The 14,589-nt window shown below is 42.0% G+C and overlaps 1 protein-coding gene across 3 annotated transcripts in view; it reads left to right on the forward strand.

The window, feature by feature from the left end:
• Positions 1-14,589, forward strand: part of kcnip3 (potassium voltage-gated channel interacting protein 3) — a 106,057-nt gene that overhangs the window by 16,607 nt on the left and 74,861 nt on the right. For all 3 annotated transcript variants that reach the window (XM_062961480.1, XM_062961479.1, XM_062961481.1), the window contains exon 2: positions 7,348-7,513. In XM_062961480.1, the coding sequence (XP_062817550.1) occupies positions 7,348-7,513 (166 nt within the window). The remainder of the gene's footprint in view (positions 1-7,347; positions 7,514-14,589) is intronic.

The raw sequence follows: 14,589 nt of genomic DNA on the forward strand, positions 1-14,589 counted from the left end.
GCTCCTGGGCTGCAAGGATCAGGCCTTCTGTCTCCTTCTTCAGGGTCCCATTCGTGAGCCAGAGCCAGGTCTTCTATTATTATTATCATTATTATTATTATTATTATTATTATTATTATTATTATTATTAATTGCCTTTGTCCTGATGTCTTGCTCCTGGGCTGCAAGAATCAGGCCTTGTGTCTCCTTCTTCAGGGTCCCATTCGTGAGCCAGAGCCAGGTCTTCTATTATTATTATTATTATTATTATTATTATTATTATTATTAATTGCCTTTGTTCTGATGTCTTGCTCCTGGGCTGCAAGGATCAGGCCTTCTGTCTCCTTCTTCAGGGTCCCATTCGTGAGCCAGAGCCAGGTCTTCTATTATTATTATTATTATTATTATTATTATTTGCCTTTGTCCTGATGGCTTGCTCCTGGGCTGCAAGAATCAGGCCTTGTGTCTCCTTCTTCAGGGTCCCATTCGTGAGCCAGAGCCAGGTCTTCTATTATTATTATTATTATTATTATTATTATTATTATTATTATTATTATTATTAATTGCCTTTGTCCTGATGTCTTGCTCCTGGGCTGCAAGGATCAGGCCTTCTGCCTCCTTCTTCAGGGTCCCATTTGTGAGCCAGAGCCAGGTCTTCTCCTTCTCAGCTTTTCCTTCAATTTTGTCAAGGAACTTTCCATGCAATGTTTTGTTTTGCCAGCTTTCAGCTCTAGTTTGTAGTGTGGCTTTCTTGTACTGGTTTTTATTATTATTGTTACCCGCTTTACCCCATTTAGAGATACTGTATGTGGCTGTTCCTTTTCTCCCAAGGCTTCCCATTAACCCCAGGCCCTTGTTCTTTTCTTTGGCATCCCGTGCCCAATTCGGTGCCGCTTTTCTTGTGCAAATCCATTCTGGGCAACCGGAGCCTTTCTTATCGCAAAGAACAGCTGCCAGCGAGAGCAGCTGCAGTGCCAATGACCCCGGCTTTGCTTTCTCTTTCCTGCCTGGAAGGACGGCTTCTCTTTCAGGCACAAAAAAAAGACAGAAAGTTGGCAAACTCTCTTTTTGGGAAGCATCATGTGCAAAGAAAGTACCTGTGCTGCCCAGGTGTCACTTGCTAGGAGCCAAGAACAATCAATGGCAGGGTTTCCAAATACAGTAGAGTCTCACTTATCCAACATAAACGGGCTGGCAGAACGTTGGATAAGCGAATATGTTGAATAATAAGGAGGGATTAAGGAAAGCCTATTAAACATCAAATCAGGTTATGATTTTACAAATTAAGCACCAAAACATCAAGTTATACAACAAATTTGACAGAAAAAGCAGTTCAATACGCACTAATGTTATGTTGTAATTACTGTATTTACGAATTTAGCACCAAAATATCACGATATATTGAAAACATTAACTACAAAAATGGCTTGGATAATCAAGAAACTTGGATAAGCGGGGCTTGGATAAGTGAGACTCTACTGTAATCATAAAAATAAGGATCTTTAATAATAAGGAGTCATGAGCTGCCCCAGGTCCCCTGCTGGGGAGATGGAGGTGGCATACAAAAATAAATGTATTATTATTATTATTATTATTATTATTATTATTATTATTATTATTATTATTATTATGACCCAGCAAACAAGATAGATATGCTGGATTTCGTATCACAAAATCCCAAGTCGAACACTTCCCAAGTATTTTCGGATGATGTGTGCAGATCCCAGCAGGGTGGCCTTTTGCAGTTGGCAGATCGTAATTTTGTCAATGTCTATTGTTTCCAAATGCCGGCTGAGATCTTTTGGCACGGCACCCAGTGTGCCCATCACCACCGGGACCACCTGCACTGGTTTCTGCCAGAGTCTTTGCAGTTCAGTCTTGAGGTCCTGATAGCGGCTGAGTTTTTCCTGTTATTTTTCGTCAATGCGACTGTCACCTGGGATGGCGACATCAATGATCCAAACCTTGTTCTTTTCCACAACTGTGATGTCTGGTGTGTTGTGTTCCAGAACTTTGTCAGTCTGGATTCGGAAGTCCCACAGTATCTTTGCGTGCTCATTCTCCAATACTTTTGCAGGTTTGTGATTGTTGGATAAGTGATTGTTGGATAAGTGAGATTCTACTGTAATCCCCAAACATATATACAGTAGAGTCTCACTTATCCAACACTCGCTTATCCAACGTTCTGGATTATCCAATGCATTTTTGTAGTCAATGTTTTCAATATATTGAGATATTTTGGTGCTAAATTCGTAAATACAGTAATTACTACATAGCATTACTGTGTATTGAACTACTTTTTCTGTCAAATTTGTTGTATAACATGATGTTTTGGTGCTTAATTTGTAAAATCATAACCTATTTTGATGTTTAATAGGCTTTTTCTTAAACTCTCCTTATTATCCAACATATTCACTTATCCAACATTCTGCCAGCCCGTTTATGTTGGATCATGTTATACAACAAATTTGACAGAAAAAGTAGTTCAATATGCAGTAATGCTATGTAGTAATTACTGTATTTGCGAATTTAGCACCAAAATATCATGATGTATTGAAAACATTGACTGCAAAAATGCGTTGGATAATCCAGAACGTTGGATAAGCGAGTGTTGGATAAGTGAGACTCTACTGTAATCCCCAAACATATATACTTGCTTCAACAACTTGTAACAGATACAACAAAAAAATAGTATACAATGAAACCTAAGTTTGTTACATTCACAATACTGATTATTGTTTCTTTTTTGTGGAAGGGAATTCTACAAGAAAGAAACAGTATTGTGAATATTACAAACTTAGGTTTCGTTGTATACTATTTTTTTGTTGTTCCTCTCTTACAAGTTGTTGGAACAAGTACCGTATATACTCGAGTATAAGCCTAGTTTTTCAGCCCTTTTTTTAAGACTGAAATTTTTTATTTATTTATTTATTTATTTATTTATTTATTTATTTAATACATTTATATCCCGCCCTTCTCACCCTGAAGGGGACTCAGAGCGGCTTACAAATTAAATTTATATACAATATCATATTATTAGCATAGCACAATACTGGTAATAAATTACCATATTGTACTATATCAATATATTGTAATATTATTAATAATATTACATGTAATATATAATTTATCGTTAATACAGTAGAGTCTCACTTATCCAAGCTAAACGGGCCAGCAGAAGCTTGGATAAGCAAATATCTTGGATAATAAGGCGGGATTAAGGAAAAGCCTATTAAACATCAAATTAGGTTATGATTTTACAAATTAAGCACCAAAACATCATGTTATACAACAAATTTGAGAGAAAAAGTAGTTCAATACGCAGTAATGTTATGTTGTAATTATTGTATTTACGCATTTAGCACCAAAATATCATGATGTATTGAAAACATTGACTGCAAAAATGGCTTGGATTATCCAGAGGCTTGGATAAGCGAGGCTTGCATAAGTGAGACTCTACTGTATTATTATATTGTATTATTAGTATTATATTGTATTATAAAATAATATTATTAATATTATGTGCATATTCAATATATTATAATATTATATATTATTGTAAATTATATATGTATATATTCATGTGTGTGCGTGTGTGTGTGTGTGTGTGTGTGTATATATATATATATATATATATATATATATATATATATATACTCACACACACACACACACACACACACACTCACACACAAAGCATGTTACTGGTAGGAGGGGCCTTATACTCGGGTGAGGGTAAATAAAAAAGTATTGCAAAAGCCTAGAATCCTTCTTTTTTGATCCAGGCCTTGATCAGAGGCCATTGGGACCGGGTTTGGAAATGGCTGGGAGGAAGCGCATGGGCTTGGCATGTTCTGATGCGCCAGGTTCAGCTTCCCACATAGAAAAGGAACGAAAGGAAGGAAGGAACGAGCCTTGGCATGAACCACGCCAATCCCGCTTCTGGAAGAAAAGGTCAGGAGGGAAAGAAGCCTGGCACATTGGCAGGTTTGACATTTGCAGAGCGCATCATGCGCATCATCTATCTCTCTCTCTGGAAGTCTCTCAGTCCTCTAGTGCAACTCGGTGGACAAGCATTGCTAGGATTTGATGATAGACATTTCTTCTTCCTTATCTTCATCTTCGTTCTCTTCTTCATCTCCTTTTCCTTTTTTTTTTTTTTTTACAAAACCCAATGGCTTTGGTTTTTGGGTATCAATGTGGTTCTTTTGTAAAACAGGTGCAACAGGCCCGATGCTTATAAATAATGAAAAGCTTGCAGAAAACAGAAGGGGAGATGCGCTGCATTATTGATGCACGGCGGGTGAAAGAACCAGGGAGAAAGCATGTCATAGAAGACAATGCCTCCTTACAGAATTGCACACTAAATGCCACATACATGCATATGTTCCCAATTGGGCACCTGCATTTTTGTTCAAATTTGGATATGAATGTGCAATGGACATGGAGTATGCATGTGCACATGCATTGCCATTTGTTGTACATTGCATTTCAGCAATTTGGGTATGGAAATGAAATGGACATGGAGCATAAGTGTGCACATGCATTGCCATTTGTTGTACATTGCATTTCAGCAATTTGGGTATGGAAATGAAATGGACATGGAGCATAAGTGTGCACATGCTTTGCCATTGGTTGTGTATTGCAGTTCTGCAATTTGACTATTCACAACCAATGGCAATGCATGTGCACACCATGCATGTAATGGACATGGAGCACGAGTGTGCACATGCATTGCTATTCATTGTGAATTGCAGTTCTGCAATTTGGTTATGAATACGCAATGGCCACAGAGCATGATTATACACATACATTGCCATTGGTTGTGCACTGAAGTTCTATAATTCTGGTATGAATGTTCAATGGACATGGAACATGGTTATGTATATGCATTACCATTGGTTGTGCATTAGGGTTCTATAATTTGGATATGAATGTAAAGGACATGGAGCATGAGTGTGCACATGCATTGCTATTGGTTGTGCATTGCAGTTTTGATAGGAATCTGCATTTGACATGGAGCATGAATGTGCATATACATTGCCATTGGTTGTGCATTACAGTTCTGCAATTTGGGTATGAATGTTCAATGGACACTGAGTCTAATTATGCACGTACATTGCCATTGGTTGTGCATTGCAGTTTTGATAGGAAACTGCATTTGACATGGAGCATGATTGTAAATATACTTGGCCATTGGTTGTGCATTGCACTTCTGCAATTTGGGTATGGATGTGCAATGGACATGGAGCATGAATATGCACATGCATTGCCATTGGTTGTGCATTGCACTTCTGCAATTTGGGCATGAATGTACAATGGACATGGAGCATGGGTGTGCACATACATGGAACATGAGTATGCACATGCATTGCCATTGGTTGTGCATTGCAGTTTTGATAGGAATCTGCATTTGACATGGAGCAAGATTGTAAATATACTTGGCCATTGGTTGTGCATTGCACTTCTGCAATTTGGGTATGAATGTACAATGGACATGGAGCATGAATATGCGCATGGATTGCCATTGGTTGTACATTGCAGTTCTGTAATTTGGGTATGGATGTGCAATGGACATGGAGCATGAGTGTGCACATACATGGAACATGAGTATGCACATGCATTGCCATTGGTTGTGCATTGCAGTTTTGATAGGAATCTGCATTTGACATGGAGCATGATTGTAAATATACTTGGCCATTGATTGTGCATTGCACTTCTGCAATTTGAGCATGAATGTGCAATGGACATGGAGAATGAGTGTGCACATACATAGAGCATGAGTATGCATATGAATTGCCATTGGTTGTGGAGTAATAGGAGTCACTGGGCTGAATCTGAACTTAAAGTGGATGAGTGTGCCAGCTAAAAATGAAATGAAATATAATAATGTTAGAACAAAAATGGAGCTATCGCATCCCCTGCGCCTCTCCGCCAGATAAGCATGCGCTCTCCGCTCTTTGAAAAGTCCCTTCCTCTGAATGCAAAGCGATTCTGAATCATCCGGCCGAGCCTCCGCACGCGAGAATCTAGGGCACGCCAGGCACACAATGTGGCCTAGTTTTGAGCAAAATGCAGGAAAAAGGAGCGAGAGAAAAGGCATTGGGGTGGATGGCCGTGGGCTGCGCTTCATTACGGACCCTCTGAATGCAAAGCAGTGTCAACGGGGATGCAATTCCACACCAAATTTTTATAGAAAGTTGTCCAAAAAGGGGGAGCACCGGGTGGTGCAGCGGGTTAAACCACTGAGCTGCTGAACTTGCTGATTGATTCCAATCCGGGGAGCGGGGTGAGCTCCTGCTGTTAGCCCCAGCTTCTGCCAACCTAGCAGTTTGAAAACATGCAAATGTGAGTAGATCAATAGGTACTGCTCCGGCAGGAAGGTAACAGCGCTCCATGCAGTCATGCCAGTGGCCACATGACCTAGGAGGTGTCTACGGGCAACGCTGGCTCTTCAGCTTAGAAATGGAGATGAGCACCAACCCCCAGAGTGTGAGTAGATCAATAGGTACTGCTCCGGCAGGAAGGTAACAGCGCTCCATGCAGTCATGCCAGTGGCCACGTGACCTTGGAGGTGTCTCCGGAAAACGCCGGCTCTTCAGCTTAGAAATGGAGATGAGCACCAACCCCCAGAGTGTGAGTAGATCAATAGGTACTGCTCTGGCAGGAGGGTAATGGTGCTCCATGCAGTCATGCCAGTGGCCACATGACCTTGGAGGTGTCTACGGACAACGCTGGCTCTTCGGCTTAGAAATGGAGAGGAGCACCAACCCCCAGGGTGTGAGTAGATCAATAGGTACTGCTCCGGCGGGAAGGTAACAGCGCTCCATGCAGTCATGCCAGTGGCCACATGACCTTGAAGGTGTCTATGGACAACGCCGGCTCTTTGGATTAGATATAGAGATGAGCACCAACCCGCAAAGTCGGTCACAACTGGACTTAACGTCAGGGGAAAACCTTTACCTTTAGGTAGCAAGTTAACTGCTGACCTGCTTAACTTGCTGACCGAAAGGTCGGCGTGAATCCGGGGAGCAGGGGGAGCTCCTGCTGTTAGCCCCAGCTCCGGCCAACCTAGGAGCCCCCAATTGTGCAGCGGGTTAAACTGCTGAGCTGCCGAACGTGCTGACTCAAAGGTCAGTGGTTCGAATCTGGGGGGCGGGGCGGGGTGAGCTCCCACTGTTAGCCCCAGCTTCTGCCAACCTAGCAGTTTGAAAACATACAAAAGGTGAGTAGATCAATAGGTACTGCTCTGGCGGGAAGGTAGATTTGTATCCCTGTTCTGACTTATATACAAATTCAGCTTAAGAACAAACCTGCTGGGCCAATCCTGTTGGTAACTTGAGGGCTGCCTGTCTTCTTCTGTTGCAGGAGGAGAGCAAGGAGACGGACGGCAGCCTTTTCGGGGACCCCGGCCAGACGCCCCCCGGGAGGAAAGAGGACGCCAAATGGCAGCGGCCGCGCTTGACCCGCAAGGCCCTGATGAAATGCTGCCTGGTCAAGTGGATCCTCTCCAGCGCGGCTTCCCAAGGGTCAGGTAAGGAGCAAGAAGGCGCCTTCGCTGATTGACTTTGCAAACTTCACGGCTACTCAATGCTATACATTCACCCTTGCTTTAAACCGACAAGGATTCTGTCTCCCACCCTGGACATTATTCCATATAGATAGATAGATAGATAGATAGATAGATAGATAGATAGATAGATAGATAGATATAGATATATACGCCCCACTTGCCTCACTAGCAACAGAATCTCTGAGGATGTTTGCCACAGTTGCAGAAGAAACACCAGGAAATAATGTTGCCGGAACATAGCCATAGGGACCGAAAAATTCACAGCAACCCAAACAAACCTCCAGGATCTGTCTTGTTCTTACCTTGGGGACTGCCTGTATACAATCTTGTTATTATATGTCTTCCTGCCTGGCAGGAAGGGGGTAGGACTAGATGGCCTTTGGGACCCCTTCCAACCCCAGGGGAATATAGACTGCCTGGGAGTCTGGCGTTGCCTCCTTCTCTGAAGGCTTTTAAACAGAGGCTGGATGGACAACATTCAGGAGGGATTCAATTGTGTTATTGTATGGTCGAACGGCGTTGGACTGAATGACTTGTCTGTCTGTCTATCCGTCCATCCGTCATCTATCTTGTCTATCCGTCCATCCGTCCGTCCATTCATCTATCCATCATCTGTCTTGTCTGTTTGTCCGTCCACTCATCCATCCATCTATCATCTATCTCGTCTGTCTGTCTATCCGTCTGTCCGTCCATCCATACATCCATCATCTATCTTGTCTGTCTATCCGTCCATCCATCCATCCATCCATCCATCCATCCATCCATCCATCATCTATCTTGTCTCTGTCCGTTCATCCATTCATCTATCCATCCATCTGTCATCTATCTTGTCTGTCTGTCCGTCCACTCATCCATCTATCCATCCATCCATCTATCTTGTCTGTCTGTCTGTCCGTCCATCCATCCATCATCTATCTTGTCTGTCTGTTTGCTGTCTGTCTGTCCATCCATCCATCATCTATCTTGTCTGTCTGTCCGTCTGTCCATCCATCCATCCATCTGTCATCTATCTTGTCTGTCTGTCTGTCCGTCCACTCATCCATCCATCCATCTATCTTGTCTGTCTGTCTGTCCGTCCATCCATCATCTATCTTGTCTGTCTGTCCGTCTGTCCATCCATCCATTCATCTGTCATCTATCTTGTCTGTCTGTCTGTCCGTCCACTCATCCATCCATCCATCTGTCTTGTCTGTCTGTCTGTCCGTCCATCCATCATCTATCTTGTCTGTCTGTCCGTCTGTCCATCCATCCATTCATCTGTCATCTATCTTGTCTGTCTGTCTGTCCGTCCACTCATCCATCCATCCATCTATCTTGTCTGTCTGTCTGTCCGTCCATCCATCATCTATCTTGTCTATCTGTCCGTCTGTCCATCCATCCATTCATCTGTCATCTATCTTGTCTGTCTGTCTGTCCGTCCACTCATCCATCCATCCATCCATTTATCTTGTCTGTCTGTCTGTCCGTCCGTCCATCCATCCATCCGTCCATCCATCCATTATCTATCTTGTCTGTCTGTTTGCTGTCTGTCCATCCATCCATCATCTATCTTGTCTGTCTGTTCGTCCACTCGTCCATCCATCCATCATCTATTTTGTCTGTCTGTCCGTCTGTCCGTCCATCTGTCCATCTGTCATCTATCTTGTCTGTCTGTCTGTCCGTCCACTCATCCATCCATCCATCTATCTTGTCTGTCTGTCTGTCCGTCCATCCATCATCTATCTTGTCTGTCTGTCCGTCTGTCCATCCATCCATCCATCTGTCATCTATCTTGTCTGTCTGTCTGTCCGTCCACTCATCCATCCATCCATCTGTCTTGTCTGTCTGTCTGTCCGTCCATCCATCATCTATCTTGTCTGTCTGTCCGTCTGTCCATCCATCCATTCATCTGTCATCTATCTTGTCTGTCTGTCTGTCCGTCCACTCATCCATCCATCCATCTATCTTGTCTGTCTGTCTGTCCGTCCGTCCATCATCTATCTTGTCTGTCTGTCCGTCTGTCCATCCATCCATTCATCTGTCATCTATCTTGTCTGTCTGTCTGTCCGTCCATCCATCATCTATCTTGTCTGTCTGTCCGTCTGTCCATCCATCCATTCATCTGTCATCTATCTTGTCTGTCTGTCTGTCCGTCCACTCATCCATCCATCCATCTGTCTTGTCTGTCTGTCTGTCCGTCCATCCATCATCTATCTTGTCTGTCTGTCCGTCTGTCCATCCATCCATCCATCTGTCATCTATCTTGTCTGTCTGTCTGTCCGTCCACTCATCCATCCATCCATCTGTCTTGTCTGTCTGTCTGTCCGTCCATCCATCATCTATCTTGTCTATCTGTCCGTCTGTCCATCCATCCATTCATCTGTCATCTATCTTGTCTGTCTGTCTGTCCGTCCACTCATCCATCCATCCATCCATTTATCTTGTCTGTCTGTCTGTCCGTCCGTCCATCCATCCATCCGTCCATCCATCCATTATCTATCTTGTCTGTCTGTTTGCTGTCTGTCCATCCATCCATCATCTATCTTGTCTGTCTGTTCGTCCACTCGTCCATCCATCCATCATCTATTTTGTCTGTCTGTCCGTCTGTCCGTCCATCTGTCCATCTGTCATCTATCTTGTCTGTCTGTTTGTCCGTCCATTCATCTATCCATCATCTATCTTGTCTGTCTGTCCGTCCGTTGGCATTCTGTTGGTAGAGTTCAGGATGCTCCTTGATTGCAGATGAACTATAAATCCCAGCAACTACAACTCCCAAATGCCAAGGTCTGTTTCCCCCAAACTCCACCAATGTTCACATTTGGGCATATTGAGCATTCATGCCAAGTTTGGACCCTTCTTTAGCTTCTTTAGATGTGTTGGACTACAGCTTCCATAAGGGCTGTAAGTCTTTCAGGACAGGATAGTTTTGTTCCCATTCAAAACATTGGCTTGGAACTAATATTCTCACCATTATTTTTAAGAAAATGGCTCCCTCTTGTGGCCAGTGGTTGACATGACTATTGCCTTTTGCATTTGCAACTTGCAAGCTTCCTGCAACCAAAGAAATCTAAGCCTGGATGCATCTAACACCAAAGAATGAGTGCAGTTTGGCCCCACTTGAACTGCAATGGCTCTTTGCTATGGAATCTTGGGAGTTGTAGTTTTGGGAGATGCCCCAGCACTGGACGACTTCTTTCCACCCGAAGACAAGATCTCAAACCAGTATCTGCCACCAGTAATGGAAGGCAAACAAATGGAGAGTCAAAGCAAACAAGAGAGAGGTATGGCAGTGCAAGAACAACAAGACCCTGCAAAACTACAACTCTCTTCTTTGTAGGAATGTACTGTATATACTCGAGTATAAGCCGAGTTTTTCAGCCCTTTTTTAAAGACTGAAAAAGCCTCCCTCGGCTTATACTCAGGTGAGGGTCCTGGTTGGCTTATATTTGGGTCGACTTATACTCGAGAATATATGGTACATTTATTATTTCTCTCTATTATTATTGGTATTATTACATTTATTATTTTTCTCTATTATTATTGGTATTATTACATTTATTATTTTTCTCTATTATTCTTGGTATTATTACATTTATTATTTTTCTCTATTATTGTTGCTACTATTACATTTATTTTACTCTATTTTTTATTATTATCAATAATACATTTATTATTTCACTCTGATCTTATTATTGTTATTATTATTATTGCATTTATTATTTTATACTATTTATTATTACATGTATTGTTTTCCTGTATTTATTATTGTTATTATTACATGTATTATTTTACTCTATTATTATTAAAAGGATACATAAGCACATTCACATGGAAGAAGATGAGAATAATAATTTGATCAGAGTTGGACAGTCTTATCTTAAATTTGAGCTTGATGTAAATATTCAAAAACATTTAACCTACTGATGCCTCAATTAATGTAATTTTATTGATATCTATTTTTATTTCTGAAATTTACCACCCTCGGCTTATACTGGAGTCAATGTTTTCCCAGGTTTTTTGTGGTAAAATTAGGTGCCTCGGCTTATATTTGGGTCGGCTTATACTCGAGTATATACGGTAATGTAATTTTATTGGTATCTATTTTTATTTCTGAAATTTACCCCCCTTGGCTTATACTGGAGTCAATGTTTTCCCAGTTTTTTTTGTGGTAAAATTAGGTGCCTCGGCTTATATTTGGGTCGGCTTATACTCGAGTATATACAGTAATTTTATTGGTATCTTGGCTTATACTGGAGTCAATGTTTTCCCAGTTTTTTTGTGGTAAAATTAGGTGCGTCGGCTTATATTCGGGTCGGCTCATACTCGAGTATATACAGTAAATATTACTATGTAGCAAAATTTGAAAAAAAAATCCTGTTCCTGGTTTGAAAGTGTTATGTCCTGTTTAATTATGCTGTAATCTCCCCATGTTTTATGATAGAACCAATTAGGAAATCTATATACAGAGTCTCACTTATCCAACGTTCTGGATTATCCAACGCATTTTTGTAGTCAATGTTTTCTATATATCATGATATTTTGGTGCTAAATTCGTAAATACAGTAATTACTACATAGCATTACTGTGTATTGAACTACTTTTTCTGTCCAATTTGCTGTATAACATGATGTTTTGGTGCTTTATTTGTAAAATCATAACCTAATTTGATGTTTAATAGGCTTTTCCTTAATCTCTCATTATCCAAGATATTCGCTTATCCAACGTTCTTCCGGCCTGTTTACGTTGGATAAGTGAGACTCTACTGTATATATATAATAGTAATAATATGATAATATGCTACAATAATAATCTATATATATAAAAGAGTGATGGCATCACGGCGACCCACAAAACAACAAAACTACAGGCCCCCCAACCTCGAAATTTGACAACACAACCCATCATCCATGCCTCTAGGTTGATACAACAAAAAGAAAAGAAAAATAAAGTCCTAATTAGAGAGAGAGGAATAATTGCTTTTATCCAATTGCTGCCAGTTAGAAGGCTAAGCTCCTCCAACTTGGTCTCCTAGCAACCCAATAAAAAATAATAAAAAACACTAAAAAATTAATACAATAAAATACTATAATAACAGAAAATAACTAAAAATAATACAAGAAAATAATAAAATATAATAAATAAAAATATAACTTACAATAAAATTAATAAAAAATTGCAAATAAAGTCAAATAAAAATTACACAACAATTTTTAACCAATACCACCACCACTTTGCCACAGCAACGCGTGGCCGGGCACAGCTAGTAGAACAATAGAATGATACATACATACATACATACATACATACAAATGTGCATAATTCCCATGGACTAAACAACAAAACCACTGGACCAAATCACACCAAATTTGGCCACAAAAGACATTAGTCATCCAATCAATCTGCATGTGGCTGTGTGTCAGCAAAAATGGCTAGGCGTGTCAGTGCTGACACGTGTGTCATAGGTTGGCCATCACTGCCTTAAAGGAATGCAAACCTCAGCCAGGAATTGCCACCCAGAGTGAGCAAAACATAGTAGATGGGGTTGAATCTAACCAGAACTCAGAGGCTCCCAAAAGTCTGGAGATGCCTAGCAGAAGAGGAGGAGAAGGTTGCTAACTGCAAAGACCTGAATGGCAGGGTCGTCTCAATGCAAAGTGAAGGTGAATGCAGGAAAGCAGCGGTGTCTGCCGACAGGGTTAAAGCTATATGGAGAGTCTTCCCTTCCGCAAGTCTTCTCCCCGGAGACCCACAGGGCTTGAGTTGAAGTTACTTAGTAAGCAGTTCTTCCTGGCAGGAACAGAGGGGACTTCTGGTTGGCGGAGACCACTGACAGGCACTTTGGATACTGCCAGGGACACTGAGCACTGAGAAAGCCCACTTTGGATACTCTTGAGTCTTTGGACACTCTTGGAGGAGCTGAGCACAAAGGCAGGCCATTTGGGATACATCTGGAGATCCTGGGCACCAAGGAAGCCCACCTTGAGAAGCTCTGGAGTCCCCAGGAACATAGGAAGCCCGCTTTGGAAAAAGTCTTTGAGACTAAAAGGAGCCCACCTTAGACATTTTGGAACAAGGGAACACTCCTTTGAAATGGCAGGAATCCCTGGGCACTGAGGAAGCCCACTTTGGATCCTTCTGGAGATCCTGGGCACCAAGGAAGCCCACTTTGGATCCTTCTGGAGATCCTGGGCACCAAGGAAGCCCACCTTGAGAAGCTCTGGAATCCCCAGGAACTTAGGAAGCCTGCTTTGGAGAAAGTCTTTGAGAATATAAGGAGCCCACCTTGGACATTTTGGAACAAGGGAACACTGCTTTGATACAGCGGGAATCCCTGGACACTGAGGAAGCCCACTTTGGACACTTGGAGAGAGTCCCTGGGCACTAAGGAAGCCCACTTTGGATCCTTCTGGAGATCCTGGGCACAAAGGCATTCCGCTTTGGACATCATTGGAGTCCTTAGGCAATTGGAGTCCTTGGATACTTGGCAAGAGTCCCTAGGCACCAAGGCAGCCATCCTTGGATACTTCTGAAGTCCCTGAATACAATGGAAGTCTACTTTAGACACTCCTGAGGTTCTTGGGTACCAAGGAACCTCACTTTGGATACTCCTGAAGTTCCAGGATACAAAGGAAGTCTTCTTTAGACCCTCCTGGGATTCTTAGACACTGGTAAATCTCACTTTGGACACTTCTGGAGGGACTGGGCACAAAGACATCCCACTTTGGACATCGCTGGAAAGCCTGGGCAAAAAGGAAGCCCACCTTGGATACTCCTGAAGTCCCAGAATACAAAGGAAGTCTTCTTTAGACCCTCTAGGGTTTTTGGAAAGCTATCTTTGGATACTTCTAGAGGGACTGGGCACAAAGACATCCCACTTTGGACATCGCTGGAAAGCCTGGGCAAAAAGGAAGCCTACCTTGGATACTTCTGAATAAAACAGAAGTCTATTTGAAACACTCTTGAGGTTCTTGGGTACCAAGAAAACCCACTTTGGATACTCCTGGAGTCCCTGGATGCAAAGGAAGTTCTTTTAGACACTTCTGGGGTCTTTGGGCACC

Source organism: Anolis carolinensis, unplaced genomic scaffold (assembly GCF_035594765.1).
Source record: "Anolis carolinensis isolate JA03-04 unplaced genomic scaffold, rAnoCar3.1.pri scaffold_8, whole genome shotgun sequence".
Taxonomy (NCBI): domain Eukaryota; kingdom Metazoa; phylum Chordata; class Lepidosauria; order Squamata; family Dactyloidae; genus Anolis; species Anolis carolinensis.